Source organism: Nicotiana attenuata, unplaced genomic scaffold (assembly GCF_001879085.1).
Source record: "Nicotiana attenuata strain UT unplaced genomic scaffold, NIATTr2, whole genome shotgun sequence".
Classification (NCBI taxonomy): domain Eukaryota; kingdom Viridiplantae; phylum Streptophyta; class Magnoliopsida; order Solanales; family Solanaceae; genus Nicotiana; species Nicotiana attenuata.
Window position 1 is genome coordinate 725763 of NW_017670341.1, and position 12497 is coordinate 738259.

The following is a 12497-nucleotide window of genomic DNA, read 5'->3' on the forward strand; positions in this document are numbered from 1 at the left end:
CCTAAAACTAAAAAACAACACGAATCAAAGTTTCTTTATGATTTTTGATTTTTTGTACAAGCCTAATTACTAATTATTCTAAAAATATGTAAAATTAAATCCTAAATGCTCATGCAATATTTTTATATTTTTTATGAATTATCATGCACTTCTATAGTGACCCTCTCTTGGCACCCGAGATTTCCTTAGCACTCATGTGAAACAATTGGCTAAAAATGTAAGTTTGGGGGAGGGACGAGGAAATCGAAGAAAAGTATTAAGGCACAAAAAGAGAAAAAGAAATGACGAGAAGGAAAGACAAAGAAAAGAAAAGAACGAAAAGAAGAACGCAAAAAGTGAAAAATGAAAGAGTTGAAGGGATTCAAAGAAAGGCAATGATCCCAAACATGGAAAAACATGAATCAAATGATCAATAAAGAGTGATGTTAAGTCTCTATAGTCCCCTGAGGAAAATAAAGTGCCTCAAGGAATCGTAAAGTATGAGTCGAGAATTGAAAGATGGAGTGCTTAATAAAGGTGTAACCACTTATCCATATTGTATCAATCCCTAATCCAAAATCCTTCATTACATCCCGAAAGAAGTCCTACTTGATTTCAAGCCGAGTGAGCTAGATTAGTGGTGATTTACATGAGGGGCAAGCTTATGGTACGAGAAGCCGTACTTATCATATTCTCTTGAGAGAGATGAGTGAACCTTTCATAAATTTGAATTGAGTGCTAAATTCTTAAGTGAGCTTGGCAAATGGAGAGTAGAGGAGGACGACTTGGGATCCACCATGACCTACAAGATAGAGCAGAATTCCTTGATGAACTAAGACAACCCTTTATGCTCGAATGTCACATTAGAGCTATATGTGCATAAATGTATTGTGGACCACAGAATATCATCGACGGCCGCAAAGTATGAAGAAAAGGCCACCAGAAAATGTTGCAAAGTGCCGTCCGCACATGAATTGTGAGGCCGCAAAAGATGGGCCATGAGCAAAGTTCAGAGATAATGCATTCCAAGTTCATCAAAAGTGCGGACAGCACAAGGATAGTGCGGCCGCAAAAGAAGAGCTATGCGGCCGCAGATGTAATTATACGGAACGTAGCAGAGGAAGATGCGGCCGCAGTTACGAATATGCAGACCGCAAAAAGAGGGCCATGCGGCCGCAGATAAGAATTATGCGGCCGCAAACTTCCAGTTCCTGACAAGTTGAAGAATTCTGCGGACCGCACATGGAATTGTGCGGCCGAAGAACATCCCGAAGGGCATTTTTGTTCGAAATTTCGAGCTGCATAAATTGAAAAATTTTACATTTTTAGATCAACTTTTGACATCAACAGCTACAGTAGTTGTTTCTCTTTACTTCTTTTAGTAGTTTTTTCATATTTTAGGATATTTGATCATAGATTTTATCATTTTGATTGTACAATATGAGTTTAATTATCAATTCTTCTTCTATTTCTTCAATTTCAAGCATGAGTAGCTAGCTTTTTACTAGGGTTGTGACCCAACCCTAGTGTATAAACCTTATGGGTGTTTTATTTAGTGCTTGTTTATGGTTGGGTGTTTATTATTTAGCCTTGTTCATGCTTTAATTTGTGGAATTAATGGTTGCAAATATTAGTTCATGCCTATTTGACTTAGTCTCTACTTGAGAAAGAGAGACTTAATCTAGGAAAACTTGGCTAACAAGAAATTGGGTCAATCGAGAGATTGATAATCCCAATTAAAGGGTTGAACCTAGAGATAGTAATAACCCGACATGAGCTTTTATCAACAGTTTTGTGCAACACCCATTGGACTTGAGAAAGCCAAATTGGGCAAAGTCACTCTCTGACCGCGAGGTATTGAGTGGGTAATTGAGTGTTGATAGGTAAAATACACCCCGATCAACAAAGTATGCATTAAGGCTTATATCCCATTAGGCAAACACCTAGGTGATAGTCATAGCCCTAGGCTTTTTACAAAACTTGAAAAACAAGAAAAACAATTTCCTAGTTTCATTTCTTTACTTCACAATCTTAGTTTAAAATAGGCATAAAACCAACACCAATATGTGGAAGTGTAAATTGAGATAATTCAAACTCATACGCTGCAATATATACTCCTAAATTCCACGTATATCTCCTTGTGGAATTCGACCCCGACTCCTTGTTGGGTATTACTATTGCCATCGACTATTTCATAACTTTGATTTGAGGTGTGAATTTGGATGAGACCGGTAAGCATCTTTAACTAGTTTTCAATAAATTTCAACTATGTTTTCATGAATTTTAACATCAAATCTATGCATTTCAAAGTAGAAATTGGGGGGTTTTGGGTAGAATTTAGGAATTTTGTAAAATTGAGATTTAGACCTCGAATTGAGGTCGAATTTTGAAATAAATCACATATCTGGGCTCAGGGGTGAATTGGGTAATCGGAATTTACTCCGAATCTCAGATTTCGACCACGTGGTCCCGAGTTGACTTTTTATTGACTTTTTAAATTATGATCAAAATCGAATCTTTTTCATTCGTGGGTAGTTTCAAAAGCTTGCTTTAAATTGTTCCAACGATATCTGGCTAGATTCGATTGGTTTGGAGGCTTGTTCTAAAGGAAAAGTCATGGTTGATTGTTGATTGTGTACCAGAATAAGGTATGTGTCTTGCCTAGCTTTGTTGGGGAAATTTTTCCTACTAAATGATATTGTTTTCTACATGCGGGAGTGATGCAAAAATGAGGTGACGAGCGTATATGCATGTGCTAGGGTTTCCATGCCTGGGAGGGGAAATTATATGCTTCTTTGTGCTTTGTTGACCTTGGTGATCCCTTGACTTATGATTCATTTAATTTCATGGCTAATAAACTTAATTATCTATATTAGAAATCATGTTAGAATATATGACATCTTAAAAGGATTTAATGTGCTAATTTTGAGATTTGTTTACGTGCTTAACTTGATCGTAGCATCATGAAACTATATCTATACCTGTTATTGTCATGTTACATGAGCTTCATTATTCCGCAATATAAGATGATGACTGGGGCCTTGGGGCTATATTTGGCACAATGGGTATTTCTGTGTGGTTGATATAATGTTAGCACGATGAGTATTATCGTGCAGTTTGAAACATGATTGGTCGATTGGTTGTTACCATGTGAGAAGGATGGGAGTTGGATTCTTGATATGATTACTCATTCTTTTAACACTTACATGCACTCTAATTTTTTCTGTTAATGTTTGTTAATTGTATGTTGCTTTCATGTTGGTGTTCTTTATGTAGTTACCCATCTGTTTCCTAATTGGCATGTTATTGTTATATATATGTTTCTACCATGTTGTTTGTTACTGTTACTCCTACGCTTTTACTTGATTTACTTATGCTACGTGCCCTCTTTGAATTCATGCCTTTACTTGTTATTAGCTCGCACATGTTACATGCCTCTAATTGTTACGTGATTTACTTTTTAGATGCCTTGTCCTGCTACATGCTTTTACTTACTACATGATTTTACTTATTACATGATTTTACTTATTACATGCCTTCACTTACATATGTCTTTACTTGCTATAGATGCCTTCACTGTTACATGGTTTCACTTGTTAAATGCTTCTACGTGATACCTATTTTACTTGCCGTACATCCTTACTCGTTTAATGTGCTACACTTCCTTGCTTAGTCGGATTGTGTGACTTTTAGATTATTTGTTTGTTTATGGTTTGGGGAAAGTTTGTCTTTATATGTGGGGGACCATCTCTTGGGTACTGTGTTGCCCATCTTACTTTGTTTGAGTTCAAATGTCCTAGTTGAATTCCGCGTGTTAGCTTTTTTAGTGTTACTGTCATGACCCAAACCGATAGGCCGTGACAAGTGTCCGAGTCCTACATGTCGAACACCTATAAGCATGCATCTAAGATATAAACATGAATTAAGGGTAGGTCATGTATAACATCTATCAATAAACTGCTGAATCACGTGAATAACATACGTGAGGAAAACATGCCCAAAAGACATATATACATATACATACGGAATACGATAGGGCGAGCCGACAAGGCTGCTATAGAACTATATATCCAAAACTACAAGCCAACAAGGCCACATACTATCCAACTATACATGACTATCTACAGACCTCTAATAGAGTGTACAGCTATATAAAGAACGGCACTAGGCCCCATCGTACCCATATCTACATACAAAAATAGCGTACCAAAATCAATAGCAGCTCCGGATCAAGTGGAGCACACCAACTCTCGCTGATCTAGAATCCTATGAAGGGGGGCCGTCAGCCTATCTACCTGCACCCACGGGAATTGATGGTAGGCTATAATCTCGTGTTTTAGTCACATATTGCACTCCAATTTACTGCACTTTAATTGAGTTTGAGCTTTATTTGCTAGTGTTTTGCACTTATTGCGTGTTTTGTGCCTTGTAGGAGTGATTCCGGGTGATGTAGATGTTATGGAATGAATTCGAGCTATTTGGAGCTTTGAAATCTGAGTTAAAGCCCAAGGGATTAAGCCGGGATCACGTTTGGGGGTCGAGAACCATGTCTAAACTTCAGAGATCAAAGAAAAAAAATAGCTTTTAGAAAAGTCCACAGCCGCACGTGGGGCGACGCGTAGCGTGCCGCGACTGTACAAATCTGTTGTCTTATCAAATGATATGCTCTTTGAAGTTTCCCAGAAATGACCGCATGGTGTGTCGCCCAATGCGGCGCGCCTGTGCAATTTTTACAGAGCCAGAATCCTATTTATCTAGGCCCGACCCTACTTAGTAGCAATACATGTAAATACATTATTTTTAGGACTTTTGACACATGTTTGACCTAAGAAAGCTAAGGAGGAGTTTGAGAATAAAAGCACAAGGATTTCATCATTCAATCCTCACTCAAGACAAGAGTTTGGATCGTTTATGTTTTCCTTTAACGTAAACAAATTTGTGATGAATTGCTCCATATCTATGGAGTAGTTCTCTTTAGGGTTTGATGGATTTAGTGTTGTGATACTTGTTTGTGGATTATAACTCTAGTTTTTATGTATTGAATCATTTTGGATGTTTTATTCGTTGCATCTCTATTCACTTGTTCATGTAATCGAGAGGGGCATAACTTGTGATATTTGTACATTATATTTTGCTGGGTGAAGTCATTAATTCTTCTTGGTAATCGGAAGAGGCAAGTTGAGTTGTTGATTAAACCTTGTTAGGAGGATAATCGAGAGAGGTTCTCCTAAAGACTATTCCACTATGAATTTGTGCAAAACTTCACGAGCTTAAATTGGTTCATATTGTGAGTTTGAGACTTAATCGAGAAAGGAGTTTCTATTAAACAATTGAATTAATAACCAAATGAATTCGAGAGACTCACTTGAACATTAGAAGTGAATTATCTAGAGTCAAACCCCAAACATTTGTCTTGCACCTATCCAATCAACCCTATCTTCTCCCATTAATATCTTCCTTTGCTTATTACTTGCATTGTTTGTCACTAGTCAATAGATTAGAATCTTAGTTAATTTTAGTTTTAAGACACATAATTCCAAAGTGTTGATCAATTTGGATAGCAATCGAGCTATAAACTACGAAAATACTGTTTAACTCCAATCCTTGTGGATACGACATTTTACTTTACTATATTCGACTAACGAGCATATTTAAGCGCGTGTTTTGCGCTCGTCAAATTTTGGCGCCATTGCCGGGTACTGGCAATCAATAGTGTTTGAAATAGTTTGGAGTGCTAATTCAGGAATTTTTCTTTTATTTTATTTTTCTCTTTTTACGTTTGGTGTTCTTTAACTGTGCGCAGTCTACATGTTAGATTGGTGCGTGACTCGATCTTCTGGGAAAGAAGTATAACCATACGAACCCGAAATTGAGAGACAACTGCAACAGTTGAGGAAGGAACGAAATATCCCCGAGAAAATTAAGAAGGTTGGGAAATCCTCAACCAAAGAAAGTATGGCCAGAGATGATGATAATGTAGATTTGGCTGCAAGTGAGGCTGCCCAACTCAGAGAGAAAGCTGCAAGGGATGCTGAAGAAGCAGCACTTAGAGATGTACAAATTACTTATGAAGAGGAGAGGGCATAAAGAATGGCTCAGAATCAGCCCTTGGTTCCAGACCAGTTCCAAAACATAGCTCCCCGCCAAGGGAGACCACTTGGCGATTATGCTAGACTTGTCTACAACCAAGGTTTATCCAGAGTGAGACCGCCTCCAGTTGCAGCCAACAATTTTTAATTGAAGCAAGGGTTGCTCCAAATCCTCCTCCAAAACAATTGTGTCTTCCGAGGAAAGATGAATGAATATCCAAACAATCATCTAATGGACTTCGAGGAGATCATGAACACCTTTCAATACAATGGTGTGTCACAAGATGTAGCGTACTTAAGGGAATTCCCCTTCACTATGAAAGATGATGCAAAACACTGGCTTCGAAGTTTGCACCGGGATCAAGTAGAGAGGAGATGACCTCAAAGTTTCTTGCAAAATATTTCTCCTCAGCTAAGACGTCAAGTTTAGAAGAGAAATCCATAACTTCTTCCAGAATGAGACTGAGACTGTGTTTGAAGCATGGGAAAGATTTAAGGAGATTTTGCGAAAGTGTCAACATAGTGGAATCGAATTCTGGATACAACTCCAGGATTTTTGGGATGGTTTGACACTGGCCTCACGTAGAACATTGAGTAATGCAGCTGGAGGCCCGTTGATGAAAAAGTCTCCAGAGGAGATTGTCACTATTCTAGATGAATTATCCGAAGATGCAAATCAGTGGCCCTATGAGATTGTTGAAAGAAGAAGATCAACTGGTGTTCACCAGATTGATACTAACACATCTGTGCAGGTACAACTTGATGCTATGGCAAAAGAAATAAAGAAGCTGACCTTAGCTTCTATACATAATGAGCCTCATGCAGCATGTGACATATGTGAAAGAGGACACCCTTCTCATGAGTGTCAAGCTACCACGGAGGAAGTGAATGCTGTGGGTAGTTATAATTTCAATGCAATGGGCCAAAAACAACCTGGTTTTTCATGGAGATCACCCGAGGTACTGCAAATTAATGGCAACAAAACAACCCTAGATTTCAGGGACAAGGAGCTCTAGGTTTCCAAAATCAAAAGAGGCCACAATTTTAGCCTCAACAACCTATTCAGTTTGTGTTAGAAGATCTGATGCAGTCATTCATTGTCAAGATAGATGAGAGATTAGATGCTCATGGTGCAGCTATTAAAGAACTTGGGATAGGTTTGCGAAGTTTGGAGATACAAGTAGGACAAATTGCAACTATATTATCTGAGAGAATCCCAGGTACTCTGCTAGCTGATATTGAAACCAATCCCTAAGAAACGGTAAATGTTGTGACTTTGAGAAGTGGACAAGTGTTGAAAGATCCCACTCCAATTCACAATGAAGTTGCGCCTAAAAAAGAAAGTGGGAAAGAGCTGAAAATTGAAGATGATAAAAAGACTGAGAAAAAGAAAGGCAAGAAGGGAGCTAAGAAAAAGAAGAAGGAGGAAACTTCAAGAAGAGAGGAATCTGATGATGTGAGCAAGCACATGCATGCTCTACCGTTTCCCTAAAAGATCTATAGAGAAAAGCTAGACAAGCAGTTGAGAGATTTCTAGATATGCTGAGAGAGGTTAATGTAAACCTGCCATTCATTGAATTTCTCTCACAAATGCCAGCTTATACAAAGTTCTTGAAGGAGATCCTTATAAAGAAGAGAAAGATAGAGGAGACCTGCCATTCATTGAATTAGGTTTACCCACTTATGTATCTTAGTTAACCCCTTTGAGCCGATAATCCTGTTTCTTTGGCAACCACATTACAAGTTTTACCCCTTTGTTTGAATTGACCATCTAATTGAACCTTGCATCTCTCATAAGCACTTGAATTTGTTATGAACTTTGTAAAAGTTGAAGTGTGGGGTGGTTGATTTGGCTTTTGAGTGGAACTAACGAAATAAGGAGAAGGGTGCACTGTTTTGAAAAAAAATAAGAGCCACTTATATTGAAAAAATAAAATAAAAAATTGTTGTATTATTGTGCAAAATACTCATTGCTAAGTGGTAACTCTTGATATAATTGTGCTTAAATAGTTTGGGAGTTGAGGTATATTGATTTGAAGGTGGAGCTATGGTTCGAAATAAGTGTGGGGTTTTGAATGGTTAATTGTATGTATTGAAGTGCTCAGGGAGGTGTAGTCATTCTTATATCTAAATGTATCCAACCCGTCTTGTAGCCTACATTACAATCAATTAAAGTCCTACATGATCCTTGACTGAATAAGCTCAATTAGTAGAGTAGTACACTAAGGGAAAGCCTATGGTTCATCTTTTGTGGCATATGAATGTTGTTTCTGAGAGTGAGGGAATTCTTTCTATCTTGATTTTCGGATCGTTCTTTAAATTTTATTGTGTGTGGAACTACTCTCGATTATTGTGTGAGGGAACTTGATTCATGAAGGAAAGGTAACATCAATGACCNGATGAAGTCATTCATTGTCAAGATAGATGAGAGATTAGATGCTCATGGTGCAGCTATTAAAGAACTTGGGACAGGTTTGCGAAGTTTGGAGATACAAGTAGGACAAATTGCAACTATATTATCTGAGAGAATCCCAGGTACTCTGCTAGCTGATATTGAAAACAATCCCTAAGAAACGGTAAATGTTGTGACTTTGAGAAGTGGACAAGTGTTGAAAGATCCCACTCCAATTCACAATGAAGTTGCGCCTGAAAAAGAAAAAGGGAAAGAGCTGAAAATGGAAGATGATAAAAAGACTGAGAAGAAGAAAGGCAAGAAGGGAGCTAAGAAAAAGAAGAAGGAGGAAACTTCAAGAAGAGAGGAATCTGATGATGTGAGCAAGCACATGCATGCTCTACCGTTTCCCCAAAAGATCTATAGAGAAAGGCTAGACAAGCAGTTTGAGAGATTTCCAGATATGCTGAGAGAGGTTAATGTAAACCTGCCTTGATTGAATTTCTCTCACAAATGCCAGCTTATACAAAGTTCTTGAAGGAGATCCTTATAAAGAAGAGAAAGATAGAGGAGACCTCAATGGCCAAGCCCACAGAGCATTGCAGCGCGATCTTACAAAATAAACTCCCACAAAAGTGTAGAGATCCAGGGAGTTTCACTATACCTTGCTCTTTAGGCACTTTACATATTGATAAGTCTTTATGTGATTCTGGTGCCTCAATTAATCTAATGTCATTGTCTATTAATAGAAAACTGGAGAAGGAGATCGGAGAGATAAGGTCAGTGCCAATATCTTTGAAGCTAGTAGACCAAATGACTATAACACCCAAGGGGATAGTAGAAGATGTTTTGGTGCAGGTGGATAAGTTTGTATTTCCTTTAGATTTCATAGTGGTGAATTTGGAGGAGAAACAAGGAGGTCCCCCTCCTCCTAGGAAGACCATTTTTAGCAACGGGTAGAGCTATATTAGACATACATGATAGAAAACTCATGCTTAGAGTGGGTAAGGAGACAGTGACTTTTGAGATGAATGTAGAAAATGGAGTGAAAAAGGAGAAACCAGCTACAAGTGTTGAATGGAAGGTGAAGGGCGTGAAAGGGAAGGCAGCAGTGAATGCAAAAGACACGTGTGGGGTGTATCCCAAGAAGGTTGAGAAGAAGCTGTCTGCAGGGATGTGTGCACTAGTTCGGGCGCATGGAATGGATCCCGACTTCGATTCAGGTCCCGACTAGAAATTCAGGGAAGTTTCCGCTACCTTATGCTTTTAATTGTGTGTCATGGGGACATGCCACAACTTCAAGTGTGGGGTGGGGGATATTTGTATGTTGTATATACTGTAGTCATAGTTTTTGCTTTATTTAGCTTGATTGCTTTTGCTTTTGTTAGTTGAGTAGTAGGAAAAAATTGAAAAAACATAAAAATTTTAAAATTTTCGACTTTTCCCGATGATGATATCATTTGATAGGTTTCTTGAGGGATTTAAGTGGAAAAAAAAGACAAAAATATTTTCTTTTGTAGGTAGTGTAATAATTCCCCCTTTATTTTTCTTTGTGCCGCAGTTCTTTTTCAAGGGTTTTGTTTGAACCGGGTATAGTTAGTTTTTTATTTCTGTTAGGAGTAGGAGTACGAAACCTTGTGCTATGATTCAAATTGAAGCAATATCTCCTGACTTTATTATGCCTATAGAATAGTGAGTGATTTAGTTGTGACGCTTAGGTTCAGTTTTTGAATCTTGTATAAGTACCTTAAATTATGTAATTTTAACTTTGGTTAACTGCTTTCACTAGAGTGTCTTGATGAGTTTAATCTTGAGTGAGTTATGTGCCATGTGTGTGTGAGGTTTGTGTTATTCTGTGCATTGCATTTTATGTCTAGTACTTGCCCCATGTGTTTGCAAAATGAAATAGTAGTTTTGTTCAGTCTTGGAAGTGATGTAGGCGTTTCTTTGATGAGCCAGATATATAGGTTTACCCACCTAATTGTTATGTATCTTAGTTAACCCCATTGAGCCTATAATCCTATTTCTTTGGCAACCACATTAAAAGTTTTACCCCTTTGTTTGAATTGACCATCTAATTGAACCTTGCATCTCTCATAAGCACTTGAATTTATTATGAACTTTGTAAAAGTTGAAGTGTGGGGTGGTTGGTTTGGCTTTTGAGTGGAACTAATGAAATAAGGAGAAGGGTGCACTGTTTTGAAAAAAAAAATAAGAGCCAGTTGTATTGAAAAAAAATAAAAAAATAGTTGTATTATTGTGCAAAATACTCATTGCTAAGTGGTAGCTCTTGATATAATTGTGCTTAAATAGTTTGGGAGTTGAGGTATATTGATTTGAAGGTGGAGCTATGGTTCGAAATAAGTGTGGGGTTTTGAACGGTTAATTGTATGTATTGAAGTGCTTAGGGAGGTGTAGTCATTCTTATATCTGAATGTATCCAACCCGTCTTGTAGCCTACATTACAATCAATTAAAGTCCTACATGATCCTTGACTGAATGAGCTCAATTAGTAGAGTAGTACACTAAGGGAAAGCCTATGGTTCATCTTTTGTGGCATATGAATGTTGTTTCTGAGAGTAAGGGAATTCTTTCTATCTTGATTTTCGGATCGCTCTTTAAATTTTATTATGTGTGGAACTACTCTCGATTATTATGTGATGGAACTTGATTCATGAAGGAAAGGAATCAATGACCTCTGCGTTAGAGTAAGTGAGCGGGTTGTGAATAATGCGTGGTACTTGTGAGTCAAATCTTGAGGTAAAGATGTTACACTATTGTGCTTAGTCTATTTTAAATATTCTTGGTGTGATGAGTTAGGAGAGTTGTTTAATGAGGTTAGTTAGGAGAGTTGTTTAATGAGGTTATGTCATTATAAAGTGTAGTTTGATTGCACGAGGACGAGCAATGATTTAAGTGTGGGGTGTAGATGGTAGGCTATAATCTCGTGTATTAGTCGCTTATTGCACTCCAATTTACTGTACTTTTATTGAATTTGAGCTTTAATCACTAGTGTTTTGCACTTATCGCGTGTTTTATGCCTTGTATACGCATAAATTATATGTATATGGGGTATGGGGAAAGGTTATGGGTTTATATACGCACCACCACATGATCAGCTAGTATACGATGATGATTTCGCCCACAGAGGCCGAGATGATATGATGGGATGCCCTAAGAGGCTTGATGATGTTATTTACGCATATACCTATGCATGATATGACATTTATACGCAGATGCATGACATTGTAAATGTTTCATGATTCATAGAGCTATTCAGACTTATAGGTTGAGTAATTTACTCCATGTTTAATTCATGTATTTTATATACTACTTTTCATTCCTTACATACTCAGTACTTTATTTGTACTAACGTCCCTTTTGCTTGGGGACGCTACGCTTCATGCCCGCAGGTCCCGATAGGCAGGTTGATAGTCCTCCTAGTAGGCTATCAGCTCAGCGAAAGATGTTGGTGCACTCAACTTGCTCCGGAGTTGATGATTTGGTCAGTATGATTTGGGCATGTATTAATTGTTACGGCAGGGCCCTGTCCCGACCTTTATTACGTTTATGTACTCCTAGAAGCTTGTAAACAGATGTCATGTGTATGGATACTTGTATGGACTTGTCAGCCTATGTTTTGAGTGTACAAAAGATCATGTCGGCCATATAGACCCGTATGTCACATGTATAAGTTTCTATATCATGTCTAGTTGTCCTATATCTAGTATTCCCTTTTTTTTGTTTTGGTTATCTCATTACGGCATTTCTGGCCCATTTACCCATGATGGTGTGATAAGAAAGATACGTTATGTTGGTACTCGGTTGAGTAAGGCGCCGGGTGCATGTCGCGGCCCTCCGATTTGGGTCATGACAGGGGTTTTATTTAGATTTTCTACAACGAAATACTCTTTGGCGTATACTTTCCTCCATAAGTCATCGGTACTTGCTTCCACAATATAGGGCTTCGGTGTAGTCTCCTTAATTGACCGTCCTTGGACAAGATTCTTAGGTGTGTACACTCTTCCTATTCTAGT

At 38.0% G+C, this 12497-nt stretch overlaps 1 protein-coding gene across 1 annotated transcript; it reads left to right on the forward strand.

Moving 5' to 3' along the window:
• The first annotated feature begins 8973 nt into the window (after window positions 1-8973).
• Window positions 8974-9420, forward strand: LOC109238116. The gene has a single exon (XM_019404546.1). It carries the CDS (start codon window positions 8974-8976, stop codon window positions 9418-9420), a length of 447 nt encoding a protein of 148 aa, XP_019260091.1.
• Window positions 9421-12497: the final 3077 nt, after the last annotated feature.

Coding starts and splice junctions, on each gene's coding strand:
- LOC109238116 (XM_019404546.1), top strand. CDS start 8,974: ATGCCAGCTTATACAAAGTTCTTGAAGGAGATCCTTATAAAGAAGAGA.